The sequence below is a fragment of the Heteronotia binoei genome, chromosome 1 (genome assembly GCF_032191835.1).
Source record: "Heteronotia binoei isolate CCM8104 ecotype False Entrance Well chromosome 1, APGP_CSIRO_Hbin_v1, whole genome shotgun sequence".
Lineage (NCBI taxonomy): Eukaryota > Metazoa > Chordata > Lepidosauria > Squamata > Gekkonidae > Heteronotia > Heteronotia binoei.
Genome location: NC_083223.1, coordinates 178,423,697 through 178,436,218, shown reverse-complemented (window position 1 = coordinate 178,436,218; position 12,522 = coordinate 178,423,697). Strand labels below are relative to the sequence as shown.

At 42.7% G+C, this 12,522-nt stretch overlaps 1 protein-coding gene across 1 annotated transcript in view; it reads left to right on the top strand.

Annotated features, from left to right (window-relative positions):
• AARS2 (alanyl-tRNA synthetase 2, mitochondrial) overlaps nt 1–12,522 on the top strand; it is a 37,755-nt gene that overhangs the window by 8,921 nt on the left and 16,312 nt on the right. Inside the window, exons 6-13 of the mRNA XM_060244844.1 lie at nt 179–324; nt 737–845; nt 2,247–2,285; nt 4,531–4,642; nt 5,074–5,201; nt 6,244–6,385; nt 10,528–10,694; nt 11,417–11,530. Coding sequence (XP_060100827.1) covers nt 179–324; nt 737–845; nt 2,247–2,285; nt 4,531–4,642; nt 5,074–5,201; nt 6,244–6,385; nt 10,528–10,694; nt 11,417–11,530 — 957 coding nt within the window. The remainder of the gene's footprint in view (nt 1–178; nt 325–736; nt 846–2,246; nt 2,286–4,530; nt 4,643–5,073; nt 5,202–6,243; nt 6,386–10,527; nt 10,695–11,416; nt 11,531–12,522) is intronic.

The window sequence follows — 12,522 nt, the reverse complement described above, 5'->3', positions numbered from 1 at the left end:
TAGCCGCCCTGAGGGTAAATAAATAAATTTTAATAACTCTGAATAGATAAAGGTTAAGGAAAAATGATGCTGTTTGTGGGGCATTAGAAGAAACTCTGTGGCATATTCATGGCTACAGCTTTTCAGCATGGCTCTGTCTTTCAGGGTTTTCTAAAATATTTCTGAATTTCTCTTTCAGGGTTGTGGCAAGCCCCGATACCAGGGTTTGGTTGGGAAGGCAGATGCTGGAGGTGTGGATATGGCCTACAGAGTGGTGGCAGATCACGTGCGCGCTCTGTCTGTGTGCATTGCCGATGGTGTTCATCCAGGCATGTCTGGTGCCGAGTAAGGAAGCTGCACGGTAACAAGGGGCAGTTGGGACAGTGAGGTGAACTGATCTTAACAAGTCTGTATAGCACAGAATGAGGCCTTCCTGGGGATCTTTTGAGGGTGAAGGGTATTTAAAGATATTCTAAAGGGAAGAAGCAGAGACATAGGATAGGCATGGAGACTTTGGGTTTTAGATGGTTAGGAAATGGGGTATAGAAATGAGAGAAAAGTGCAGACTGTGCATGTGACAAGTGCATGCAGGAAGCTGATAGTGGTGCCAGGGGAATCTCAAGTCCAAAAGTAGGAAGGTGATAGGGCACATGCTGCAGGAATTGTATCGATGGGCTTGGAGAAGATGCTTATGAATGGTGAAGTAGCATTAAGGAGTGCAGCACAGCTGGCTGAGAATGGCTTTTCTTTCTTACAGGCTTGTTCTGCGCCATATCTTGCGCAGAGCTGTGCGATTTTGCTCTGAGGTTCTCCAGGCACCACCTGGGTTCCTTGCCAGTTTGGTTCCTGTTGTGGTAGAGATTCTGGTAATGTAGAAATTATTTTCTTGTGTATAGCTAGAGTGTTGCATAGAATTGAACGTTGTAATGGTTTCCTTTACCGTTTTCGCACACAGCTTACCTCGCAGTCACAATCCTGTTCCCTCCGCAGCGTCCGGTCGGATTTCCCACCATCTGCGCCAGAGTTACGGGAAGTGCCGCAGCTTTTGCGTCGCAAATGTAAACTGCTAAAACCCAGTTTATGTTTGCTACGCAGAAGCTGCAGCACTTCCCGTAACTCCAGCGCAGATGGTGGGAAATCCGACCGGACGCTGCGGAGGAAACAGGATTGTGACCGCGAGGTAAGCTGTGTGTGAAAATGGTACTTGTTTTAGTACTTAGACCAGGAGTCCATGTGTAATGATACTGGATGGCCAAATTAGGAATGTAAAATATTTATGATAAGGATTCTTTACAATTTATACTGTAAACAGTTACATGCTTGGAAAATTGGCAGAGAGTTACCTGTGTGGCCCAGTATCATTTGTGCCTGCAGAGCGCCCTTTTTCTCTTGCTGGCTTTATTGTTAATTGTCTTTGCACAAGACTGACTCCAGAGAGTGTTAACGTGTTCACTTTGCTTAACAAACCCAGTAGCAGAACAAGAATATGTATGCAGATTGTGAACTTGTTAATCTTTAAATGATAGCATTTTTTATAAGTTTAAATGGTTTCTTTATATAACAAAATGAACATCTCTGTGCTAGATATGATGAATGTGGTACGTGGTTGCCTCTCTGTTCCCTTGCTTCACACAGGGGAGAAAGCTGCTTAGGAAGTCAGGCCTGACCTATGCTACAGATGTATTAGTGAGAAAATGGGGGGGGGGGGGAGATTTGGTGGGGAGGGAGTTCTTACTGCTTTTAGCAAGAAAAATATCCTTCCAGTATGCGGGAAAAGCATTTCCCTCATGTTATCCTTCTAGCAGTTGCTGAACGTGCTTTGAGTGCAACTAAAAGATGGTGGATTAAGTGAGAACTAAAGCATCCTTGAGAAGGCAACAGAATAGATGACTCCATCCTCAAGAGAAGAAACATTGACTGGTGAAACAGTTCTCCTGTTGTTCCCATCAAATGTCGTGTTCAGACCAGTGGACCAGGCTCTGCTTAGAGGCTGTGTGAAATCTGCAGAATAGTACTTATAAAAGATGTATGGTGGAGGGAGAGTTCAGATCAAGAGACTTGGGAAGAAAAACTATGCTGTGTATATCCAAGCATAAGCTCCTCTTCTAGGGTGTCCTGTTCATCCAAAATAATTGTGTGACATGACCCCAATTTTTAAAACGGTTTTAAGGAGCAAATCTGTGCTGTAGTAGAAATGAAGTGTATATTTGTGTTGTGGGAGCAGATCTACACAGTAATGTCTCTGACCTATGACTCCACCTTTGCAGGGAGATGCCTACCCAGACCTGCAGAGGGAAATGGACAGGGTAAGCAGCTGGAGCAGGTGGCATGAAAGCTGCATCTAATGGTTTATGAACAGGGACTTGTTGCTCTAGACATTGGATGAATCTTTCCATTCCTGTACTACCACTAAGCAAAGTTTGAAGCTTTCCCCTAGCCTAAGGAGGCTTAAGTGGCTTTTTCCTTTGAGGAGGAGCTGCTTATGTTGGGAGAAGGCTTCTTGGAGGATGGTTGGAGCCATCCCATTACGCCTATTTAGCAGAAATGCTGTCTGTTTGTTTTTGGGTACAGTTCAAAGTTCTGATTCATACAGGCCATCACAACCCGGGGTCTTCCTAGCTGAAGCATGGTTTCTACTCTCTTCCCACAAGAGCCAATATGGTAGCTCCAAGCAAAGTCTTCTTGTGAGTAGACTGACTAGATTCCCCCACAACTTCTTCTTGGCCTCTACTGTGATTGTCCTTCACACACTTTTAACAGATTGCTAGGAAGGCACCAGCCCTGTTGGCTGTGGGAAGAGCTGCAAAGCTGAATTGTTCAGAAGGACTTTTGAAGAGAAATGAAAAACTGGGAAAATAGTTTCATTTTTATTTCATCTCTTATTCTGGAATTATTCTCTTCTGCAATTTATGTTTTTAGTTTGTTTTTTAAAGCTACCTTGAGTCCTTATGAAGAGCAGGGTGGAGTATAAGTATGCTGAATAAATAAATAGTTGTTCCAGGGTGCTGGGGGGAGGAGGAGGCCTCTTTTGATTTCCTTAGTAGTTCATCATGTTGAACAATCAGCTGACAAGCTGCCTGGTCACTGTGGAAAAAGAGGGTTGGTGGTTTTCTCATTGGGGAAGAATTTGTGTGTCTGTTTCATACTAATGGAAGAGAGGTAGCAGTTAGTATTAATGTCACTCATTCAGCAGGTTATGTTAGTTTTTCCCATCTCCAATTTGAAGGCAAGTCATGCTGGGTGCTTCTGTGCCACAACAGGCTGTGCATAATGAAACTAATCATTCCCTGCACTGATCAGACACACTTAGGAGAGCCAGTTTGGTGTGGTGGTTAACTGCGTGGACTCCTATCTGGGAGAACCGGGTTTGATTCCCAAATTCTCCACGTGCAATTGCTGGAGTTTCCTTGGGTCAGTCATAACTCTGTCAGAGGCTGTTCTGGAAAGAGCAGTTTCTGTCAGAGCTCTCTCAGCCCCACCTACGTCACAGGGTGTCTTTTGTGGGGAGGGGAAGGGAAAGGAGATTGTAAACTGCTCTGAGACTCCTTCAGTTAGTGAAGGGTAGGCTGTAAATCCAATCCAATCCAATCTTCTCTTCTTCTTAAAACCCAGAGCATACAAGATTTCTGTCCCAGTATATAGCTACTTTTTGCTTCTACAGTTCAAGCTAGCCTAGGGAATTCTAATATTCCTGCAAGCAACTAAACTCAGGTTATTGCCAGACAGTGAACACAGCAGCATACCAGACATCTTCCTTCCTGCCCAGCTCTGCTAACGCCCTTTGATCTAGAAGCTTTCTGTGCTTAATTTCTGGTCTTATTGCTCCATGCTGTTCCTGTGATGAGGTTCCCCCCCCTCCTTCATACTCAGTTTATTCAGTGCAGCTGTTCCAAACTCTGCTATCTTACTATTAGAGACATCTAAAAGAAGGGGGACAAGGAATGCGCATTGTTCACTTTACCCCCATCTTTTAGTATTTTGATTTACTTCATTTGTATGCCACCTTTCTCCCCAAAGGAGACCCAAGACACCTGACATCCTCCTCCTCTCCTCCATTTTATCCTCACAACAACCCTGTGAGGTAGGTTAGGCTGAGACAATGTGACTGGCTGAAGGTCACTCAGCGAGCTTCCATGGCACATGTGAGGATTCGAACCTGGATTTCCCAGATACTAGTATGACAGTCTTAACCATGAAATCACACTGGCTCTTTCCCCCTGCTTATGTCATAGGTCTGTGTGACAGGCTGGGATCTAGCAAATGGACCCAGGGGACTTGCTCTTTATAACCACACTCCCATTATAGCTGCCATTTTTATCAGACACTTAAGGCAAAGGGATGAGTCTTCATTTTTCTTTAATTTAAAATGTATATCTTCATTGTTTTACAAACAAACAAGAGAAGAGACACCCCCTTCTCTTCCCTTTCTTCAAAGCCTGCACAGTTTCTTGTGAAATCTGCCAATACTATGCATTGCCTACTTTCAGATCTGTTGCCCCTCCCTTACTCCTGCAGGGCAGATTCCTGAACTTGGCTCTGTTCTCCCTACAGGTTATGAATGTCATCAATGAGAATGAAAATGCATTTCTGTCCTGTCTCTTGCAAGGGCGTCGCATTATAAACAGAACAGTCCAGCAGGTGAATCATTCCAAAGTCTTCCCAGGCAAGTTGTTTTTTTCACTGATGACCAGAGTAGAGTCCTAAAATATAGTAGGATGGAGCATCAGCAGTTTATTTCAGGCTTTGGGATTTGCCCTGACCTTGAGGCTAGAAAGAACTTTGCTTAGGACTGCACTGTCAGACCTAGCATATCTGTATTGTAGTGGGTACTAAAACAACCCTTTCTGGACCTAGGCACACTTGCCAAAGAGTTTGCCCCCACCCTGCAAAAATTATTTTCCTTTTGGCTCCATAAGCTGTCATCTTCCAGGGAATAAAACTTTGCTGCCATCTGCTTAGCATTTTAATCTACTAGAATAGTATTTTTATTCAGCTGCCACCTTCAGGAGTCTTACTGGTGAAGATATAAGGATCCTGCTATATAATCATAGAGTCTTTGTATTTTTTCTTCCATGGCTTTATTCCTGTCTACAGTGGAAGTCGCTTGGGGTCTTTACAGAAACCTGGGATTCCCACTGGACCTTATTGCCTTGATGCTTGAAGAAAAAGGGATCCAATTGGACATTGCTGCTTTGGACCAGCTGGCTCAGGAGGATGCTGAAGTAAGAAAAAAACCTTTCCTGTTTTCTGAGTTTCCTTAGTGTGCCTCACACTCCACTGCCTCTGACTGCTGACATTGGAGTGGCCACTTAAGGAGATTATAACATATTTCCTAAAGAAGGCCCTCTGTCTGCTGTAATGCTCCCCAATTCCCTGAGTTCAAACACTAGCTGTAAAAGCCAGAATCTGTCCCAAAGTAAACCAAATTTAGCATTCAAAATAAATATGAGCTATGTTAGGGGATTTTCCCCTTTAAACCTAATGTAAATCTCCCCTTTTTACCAAGGTCTAGGAGAGAAAAATCTCACTTCAATGCTTTTCTGCTAGCAGAAAGTTTAATTTATGAATGAATGAATTCTGATTGTAGCCCATTAAAGTTTGCCAACATTCTAGCATCCTGAGCAGATACAAAGTTCATCTTTAATAGGAAAATACAGAGCAAGGAGGACAGGCTCCAGTAACTCAAATTCTTTGGAAGGACATAAAGGAAAACAATCCTTCTATAGCTTGAAAAAGAGATAAGGGAGTTGCCACACCTTGACCATGAAATGATTGCCTAAAGTTCAGGGAGGTTAACATCTTGAGCAAGGGTGAGAGAAAAGGCAGAAACATAAAATATAGAAAACTAATCAGAATGTAATTAATCTATCTCATGTGCAATAACCAAAACTATGTGAGGATATTGGGCTCTTACTCAGCGTTTTAATAATGAACTAGATTTCTCTTGACAATTCGTACTGAAAAACATTCAGTCATTTTCGTTTGTCCTGGACCTGCTCTTTTAATGTCTGCTGTTTGGGGGGGGGGGGGTCACCATAGGGCTGTTAGCAGCAGCAAGACAAATCTGTGTGAGGACAGTGAGCACAGGCAGCATCTCTACAAATTTAAATTAAAGGGAAAATATAGGAGGAAGCGCTGAGAAAGATTCTCAGGAATCTAAATACTTGATTCCTTGTAAACTAGGCAAAGACACTGGAATTCTGTGGACAGTGTTGACAAAGTGAATGTGCTTAGGCTGTCTTTTCTGCTTTTCCATGTGTGCAGCGTAAAGCTTCAAAACGGCAGGAAGCAAGCTCAGGGATGCAGTTGGATGTGCATTCGCTGGCCAAGCTGAAACAGGATGGTGTCCCTGTTACTGATGACTCTCCCATGTATGCCTATGAACTTGAGCCAAATGGGAAATATGGTAAGGATTCAGCCATGCTGGAGGAAGAAGTACCAAAAAGTGGCACTCTGGAAGGAAAAACTTTAAGATTAATACCCAGGAGACTCAGGAGGCACTCCCTTCTTCTCTTCCAGCAGATGGCAAACTGATGAATCTGTTGTACTAAGCATACTATCTATCCATCTAGTAAACTGCCTAACTCAGTCTGAACCCAAAGAAAAACAGGTTATCTTACCCTAGATCACTGAACTAGATTCCATGTGTGGTGTGTGATACACTCTGATTTACGTAAATTAGTGCTCTCATTTTCTTCTCCATTAAGGAAGGAATTTTCTATGCTCGTAAGAGAGCTTTGTAGCATGTGCTCCTTTTAAAAAATGGAGTTTAAAGTACAGAGGTTTGGGGGGAGTTGGGTTTTATATATTATTTTGTCTTAAAGCCTTCAAACAAATCCTTGAAATTTATGTGTTCAGTAATGTTCTTTCCAAATTCTAGATGAGTATGATTATAAGGGGCAAAACTTTTTAAATCATTGACTTAATTTGAATAATGCATCATTCTTTATTAGAGAGCAGAGCAAACTACCAGTTTGATGTTCTGCTCCTGCTAAAGGCCAATTTTCACATTACATTTTCCAGCATAGGGAATAATGCTGAAGTCAGAAAAAGAATGTGTGCTGTCATGTAACACTTCTAGTGCATGGGAGGGGCTTCAGTATAAGCATTAGGAAAACTAATCCTGGTTCTTGCTATTTCATAACTTTGGTTAGACTTGACTCCAGTAGCACTGTAGAGCCCAACAAAATTTTGTGGGGTATAAGCTTTCAAAAATCAAAACTCCATTCAGGGACAAAAATCTTGTTGGTCTCTAAGGTACTACTGGAATTGAATCTAGCTTTTCTTCTGCAGACCAACATGGCTACACTCTGAAACTCTAAATATAGTTGCATCTAATTGTTAAATTCTTGCTAATGTCAGCTAGACACAGAGCAGAGACAGCATAAGGCAGAGTGTGAAGAGGCAGCAACTGATTTCATAATAGGTTTCTAGCAAAGTGTTTCCTAGGCCACTGTATTGTTCGTTAGAAGTCTTTTCTGTCTGCCTGATCTGTTTTTAAACTTTTGTACTCTCACCTTGAGTTTGAGTGAGAGAAGCAGGCTATAAATGAGGTAAATAAAAATAGGAAGGAAATCTCTAGGTTAGTGCATACTTGTCATTATTGCAGCAAGCCTCAAGGTGACACTGTTTCATACATAGCATAAAGTGGAGGTAGACTTGTCCATTGACATAAATCTGAATGAGTTCACATCAGTTTACTTCTACCTTACGTGTTTCCAGTTTGCCTCTCATAGTTACATACCCAGCTGATGCAAGGAAATGATACACTTACTGATCCATAATTGCCAATCCATGATGACACTTTCACACAGTCAAGGAATGGGAATAAATAGCCCTGAGCAAGGCTGTTAACAATGTTTTGGAGGACATTAATTCATAGGGTAGCCATAAATAACTTGACAGCAATTAACATACACACATAAAAACCTTGTGCTCTGCTTAGTGCTTTGAGGGAAGTTGGGTGACAACCAGAGACAAAGCCTTCTCTGTTGTTTTGAATGACAACCTCAATCCTAGAATTCTTTTCTTTCCTTCAAGTGGATTGCCTCACATTGAGCTTATTAGGCTTTAGAAATCAGGTAAACTGTTATTTTCCTAGGCATTTCATTGAATCTTTTTCTTTCCCTCTTGCCTAACTATTGCTGTGTATGTATTTGAATTGTTTTATTGTTAGAATTTAATGCACTGATGCTTTTATTTAAAAAATGATCCTGCTCAGTTTTTAATTACATGAGATTTTGCTTTTATTATTTGCTGCTGTTTAAATAGGATTTTAGTGCTGGGATTTTTAGTGCTTTTATTAATAACTAGGAAAAAAGCCCATTGTGAGGAAAAATACAACAGGCCCTAGAAATAAGTTCTAGGTGAGTGCCCCCCACCCTTGTACATTTTTGCTGTCTTTTTGTGTCTTATACAGCCTTGTGGCATTTAGCATCAGCGTGAGCTTGTGTGATCTGGGGGGTCGGTCTGGCATGGTTGTGTTATGGTATACCATAGAGTATGCACCTGAGGTGGCAGTTTTCTGTAGGGGGACTGAACTGTCTTCAGCTTTCCATCTTCTCCCCCCTCCCTGCAGCCTCTACCAAAGAAAAGTATAGTGAGGACCAAAGCAGAAGGGAAGTGACCTCAACAGGGCACAGTGACACAGAGTTCACCCTGCAAAGCAGCTGTTTTCTCCAGGGGAACTGATCTCTGCCTTCTGGAGAACAGTTGTAATTCTGCGTAATCTGCAGCCCTCACCTGGTGATTGGCAACAATAGTTCTCCTGGAGGAAATGGCTGGTTTGGAGAGTGGAGTCTGGTATTCTATTCAGCTAAGGCCTCTTCCTTTAGTGACAGAAGCAGCCTTGGTTGCCTAGCAGTAGGCTCTGGCTAGCAGCTTCCCCAGTGGGCCAATTGCTGTCTGTCCTGGGGCAAGGCTGAGCGGAAGGAAGAGTGACAGGAAAGTGGTGGCCACCATAGCCTCTGAAGAAATGCTCCTGGCAGGGCCAGGCCTTGCTGCCTAGTTGCATTACTACCTTCATTCCCTATCTCTTCACTGTTTCCCCACTGCTGCTGCCTACTTTCTCTTCCGAATGCCACAAAGAGTGGGTAGGCAACAGCGAGTGGGAGACAAGAGTGGGCCCAGCCAATGGCATGCGAGTTTTCTTGAGTGGCAGTTGATGGGCCAATCACCACAGCCAATGGAAACACCAGATTTAGCCAGTTCCATTAGAAAATTATTACCGATGATGATGATTTATTTTTATTTATTTTAGTAAATTTCTATTCCGCCCATTCCCCGTAGGGCTCAGAGCAGAGTACAACATATAATAAAACAATAAAATACAATAAAAACATTTTAAAACAGACAACTCAACAGCACTCAGATTACCATATCATCACATGATGATGTAGCATACTGATTTTTGCTGTGAACCATCTCAGGCATTTCAATGAGGAAAGCAGTATATAAATACTTTAAATAAGCCAAAGTAGTAATTGGCATTCTTTCTTGTTGAACATACTTTAGCAGCTTTATGGATAGGGGACCCACAGATTTTGGTTAGCATTGGTAGACCGCTAATATGTGGGGTTGGCAGTATCCTGCCTTCCTCCAGGGTCTTTTATATGGATACGTCAACCTTCACACCTTGGAGCACCTCCAGGGTGTGTGGCCTTTGTGACCTTGGTGTATATGTGGTGGGAGGGGGGATAATGTCTGCTGTGATACTGTACACTGGAAGCACATAGGCAAGCTCCAGCCCTCCTGACATTGCAGCGGGAGGAGATGGGGCTTACCATCCTCACAGAGAGGACTCTTTCCACAGACAGTATGGTGAGCAAATATATTGACTCCTGTTCACATAGTCTGTCAGTACACTTAGTTGTGCATGGGACTGTATTTTATGTGCACTCCCATCAAAATCAGGTACTTATATGCACTTTTCAATATGTAGGATTGCAATCAATGCCACAAGATCTGTTGTCACAAGGACTAGCAGACATCTAAGCAATACTATTATAGTTTATAAACAGGAAGCATGAGCACAGTTTAACCTGTAAAGGCTCCCTATCTATTAATCAACTAAAGAAAAAGCACACCAGGCCTTTGCTTATTTGAGCAAGGGGTCCCAGCTGTCTTGCCAGTATTCCCTCTAACCTGAGTTAGTGTGAGCTAGCTCACAGATTTTTAGCCTCCAGCTCACACATTTTTGTCTTAGCTCAGGAAAAATGGCCCCAGAGCACAATGATTTATGCAGTAGGTTACAACTTTAATGCCAGTAGCTCACAAAGTAGAATTTTTGCTTACAAGACTTCTGCACCTTAGAGGAAACAGTGTTTCCTCCATAGAAAATTGATCTTACGAAATTACTAGAATAGAATATTGGTTGGGATGATAAAGGAATTGTCCCTTTTGCTGTTATTTCTGCCACAGAGTGCATCTTAGCCTTGAAAAGGTAGCACAGCATAATTGACTGTCTTGAGAGTGAAGATCTTCAAAGATCCCTTTGAATTGGCCAGCCAGTGAACATGGCAAATGTGATACTCTTCTTGCTGTCTGCAGTTTTCAGTCCATGTCAAGCCACTGTTCTGGTGCTGTATAAAGATGGATCTCTCCAGAAGGCAGTTAGTAGGGGACGCTGTGGTGTCCTCCTGGACAGGACCTGCTTCTATGCTGAGAAGGGTGGCCAGGCATCTGATCAAGGCTACATGGTACATCTTGAACAGCAGGTAAGTTTCTTTACTGCCCAGGTGTGAAACTGGCAACCCCTGCTTTCCTGCATGCGTTCATAGGCTAGACAGGACTTTCTTGCGTGGAATTATCCATCTTGATTCCAGTCATTCAGCAACTTTGCTTGTATTGTTTTATCCAGGACTCCTTGTGTTGCAGCCACTCTGTCTGGTAAATATCAAAGCAAATGGGCAAAGCTGTTGTTTGACAAGAAGAATGATGGGGTGATTCTAATTTAGAAGTAACATTTACGGTGAAGTTAAGTTGTGTCCTCATCAGTTCTGTAATACAGTGGAATATTTCCTCTGTTACCACAGCCCTGCCAATTGTCTCCTGTTGTAGGTGATACTGTTCTAGCCAAGGAAGACTGGCTGAAATTCTTTCAGTAGATTCATGCATGTCTACCCTTACTGAGCCAAGCAGGTTCCTCTTAAGTACAAGATACGTGAGATAATCGCACCACTACTGACTGAAAGACTCAAATTTGTTGGTCATGAAATGAACTGATGGGTAGAGTGCTGATGTTGAGCACAGGGAATCTGTTGATATTGGGTTTGTGCGTGCCCTACAACTAATCTAGGAGTCTCTAGGTTTGGCAGATTGATAACTTTTTAAAAAATATTAAAAGTGATTTGAAATCCCTGCATTCTTCTCGAGACCTACTCCAAGAAGCTTAGCACCCACCTGTCTTAATGCCTTCCTTTTATTTGTTTGTTTTGAGGACATACTTTTTCCAGTGGTGTCTGTACAAGTTTTGGGTGGCTATGTGATCCATGAAGTGATCGTTTCTGAGACCCTAAAGGCGGGGGACAAAGTACAGCTCTTTGTAGATGAGGTAACAGTCCTTGCTTGGTGCTGCCTGGGAATTCCTGGATCTCTGCTTTGTGATTTTGCCCTGTGATTTGGCCTATGCTATTCAAACAGACCAAGTTTGATGGAAAGGGAATGAAATAATGTTGCATCATAAACGAAAGATTATTCTGGGTACTAGGTTTCAGATTTTATGTCCTTTGAATTTTGACAATTTTTCTTTCCACCACACTTTCCTTGCTGTTCTTAACAAGCACTAAGATGTTGCAGGAGACTAAAACTTCTATTCAGGAAATGCAAGAATACAGATCCCCAAGAATTCTCCTTGATCTTTTTCGTGGTCTCTGTGCATCACACTGATGGGATATAGGCGCCCGCGCCGATCACGATCGGTATTCTTGAAAGCTGCGGATTTCCGCGCCCCAGGCCCAGTGCGCATGCGCAGAAGCCCCACTGCGCATGCCCACTGGGACCGGAGCGGACATCCCGCCAGTTCTCTTCTGACCGCCGCTTGGATCAGTCGATCATTCGCTACGGTCGGTAGATACCCTTCTTGTTAGTTGCGAAAAAGACTCTGGCTAATTTTATTCTAATTTTATTCTAATTTGGGCGAGAGGGAAGGCGGAAAGGCTCGTCTGATATAATTTTTCTCCGAAGTTTTTTTCCCTTTCCCGCGTGTCCCATTGAAATGAATAGGAACAAGTTGTGCTACATAGGGATGAGAACATCATGAATTTTGTTCTATTTGTCATAAAGTTCATAATGAATTTTGGCTGGATCATGATTTGCAAAGCGAAGTTCATGGGAGGTGACTGACATGAACATTCCACAAATTTACATGCTGTTAGTAGCAGTTTGCGAATGGATATATTTTCAGATAGGCTGCCTCTGATCAATTAAAATGTTTATATAACTTCAAAGCAACAAGGAGCGGAATTCTCCAGCTTTGGAAACACCAATAGGGGCCCTTCAATGCTTAACGGGCACTTCTGGCTGCCAATAACCGTGTTTCCATTC